The 1,755-nt window shown below is 33.6% G+C and overlaps 1 protein-coding gene across 1 annotated transcript in view; it reads left to right on the forward strand.

The window, feature by feature from the left end:
* The first annotated feature begins 235 nt into the window (after positions 1 to 235).
* Positions 236 to 1,755, forward strand: part of LOC117109562 (asporin-like) — a 5,341-nt gene continuing 3,821 nt past the window's right edge. Inside the window, exons 1-2 of the mRNA XM_033251931.1 lie at positions 236 to 555; positions 1,256 to 1,327. Coding sequence (XP_033107822.1) covers positions 353 to 555; positions 1,256 to 1,327 — 275 coding nt within the window. The 5' untranslated portion in view covers positions 236 to 352. The remainder of the gene's footprint in view (positions 556 to 1,255; positions 1,328 to 1,755) is intronic.

A 1,755-nucleotide genomic window follows, 5' to 3' on the forward strand; every position in this document is an offset into this window, starting at 1 on the left:
AGAAGTCTTGAATTGGGTGGGAAATCCCGGGATATGGATTTATACTTTATCTATACAGTATACTAATTTGTATGATTTTAAATATTTTCTATTATACTGTCAGCTTCCTAGGAGATTGTTGTGCCTATTGTCTAGTCGTTTAGTAATGCTTAGGTGAACGCGATAAATACTTCCTTTATGTTATAGAATATGTATTAGGCCTAGGCACCTAGTAGTCATAGACCTGGTATAGGTTAACTGCGTTATCCAAGCAACGTTAATAAGTTAAGCTTCTTTTCTAAGAGAAGTGGATTTACATTTTCATTTTGTTTCACAATTGTATTTAACTTTCTTGACACTTGTTGGGATTAGAATGACTACTCTGGTATGGATAGCATTCCTACTCATGGAAATTGTAGGCCTATTCAAAGTTTTAGGCCAGTCGGCATGTGGAAACATCACTTCAACGGCTGTCTGCAGGTGCCTGAAGAATTCAGACGGGACTTGGAAAGTTAATTGCAGTGGGCTTGGCCTCAGTGTATTACCTAACGATATTCCAGTTAACACTACATATCTGTAAGCATTGGTAATAATTTAATATGTTTTACAACTATAGCCAGATTATTTCGTAAAAAAGAAAACGTTTTCTTCAGTTTTAAAATATCATAAGCCTTCTTGATTTCAATATCACATTTCAGAAATCAACTCACTTATTATCAGGTATAGTGTACTCAGAATGTTTGAATATCTTGGTAGGCCTGCATTTATGAGTCATGGCATTAAATTTCATGTAAGTTATTTATATGATAAATAAACTTGGTGTAAATTTGTGGGTCATTTAAATTGCTTACGTCCCAGTTATAAATGGATCAAAATGAAACCTTGCAGAATAAACGCAATTTGCTGCAGCTAGTTTAAACTCAAAAACTACCGTGATGTGCATGAATGATTTTTGCTTTCAGTCACCGAATCGCTATGAACGAAAAACCACCGTACCTCGCTATTACCATTGCAGCAATAGTTTGAGTTTCACTAACGTCACGGTAGTTTTTTGTTTCTTGTTTTTACTCCAAAATTTATTTTAGTACTATAAGTATATTAGTTTTCCGTGTTTTGTTTTTTGTTTTTTGTTTTTTGTTTTCACTTTATACGTTTTACGACTTTTATTTGTTGCGATTTCAACTTCATGTCTCCTTATAGCAATTAGGAGCCCTATGTTCTGTTAAATAAATAAATAAATATATAAATTCAAACTCTATTATCGTTATGTATATAGCTATGCTGAGCATAATAACTTGACAGAGATAAGCCATGATACCTTGCTTCGACTACAGCATTTAAGATATATGTAAGTATTTTTCCATTGTGTTCTTAACTATCCCTGATAAAGCATCCATATTTTGTAATTATTTAATTAAATGTGTTTCAAAACAGAGAAAAGGCAAAATTCGTAGATAGAGATCTACCAAACATTACTTATAAGAACAAGTACGACACAGGCTTCAAAACAAAATAGTTCCCCGTGATTATGACTGACGAGCAGTATTGCCAGATCATAATATAATAATAACTAGAAACAAAAACTCATATCTGATCGATTTAGTCGATGATGTTCCACGTATGTCTCGATTGTATAAAATAACACTGCAGTTCTTAACATAAACGCCGGACACTTTGACATAATTTGAGACATGTACATTTATTCAACGAACTTTTCGGCAGCACCTGCTGCCTTCGTCAGCGTAAGAGTGTCTGAAGGAAGAGATGGTAATTAGG

Source organism: Anneissia japonica, unplaced genomic scaffold (genome assembly GCF_011630105.1).
Source record: "Anneissia japonica isolate Jap-2015-1 unplaced genomic scaffold, ASM1163010v1 scaffold287829_len2072220_cov186, whole genome shotgun sequence".
In the NCBI taxonomy this organism is placed as follows: Eukaryota; Metazoa; Echinodermata; class Crinoidea; order Comatulida; family Comatulidae; genus Anneissia; species Anneissia japonica.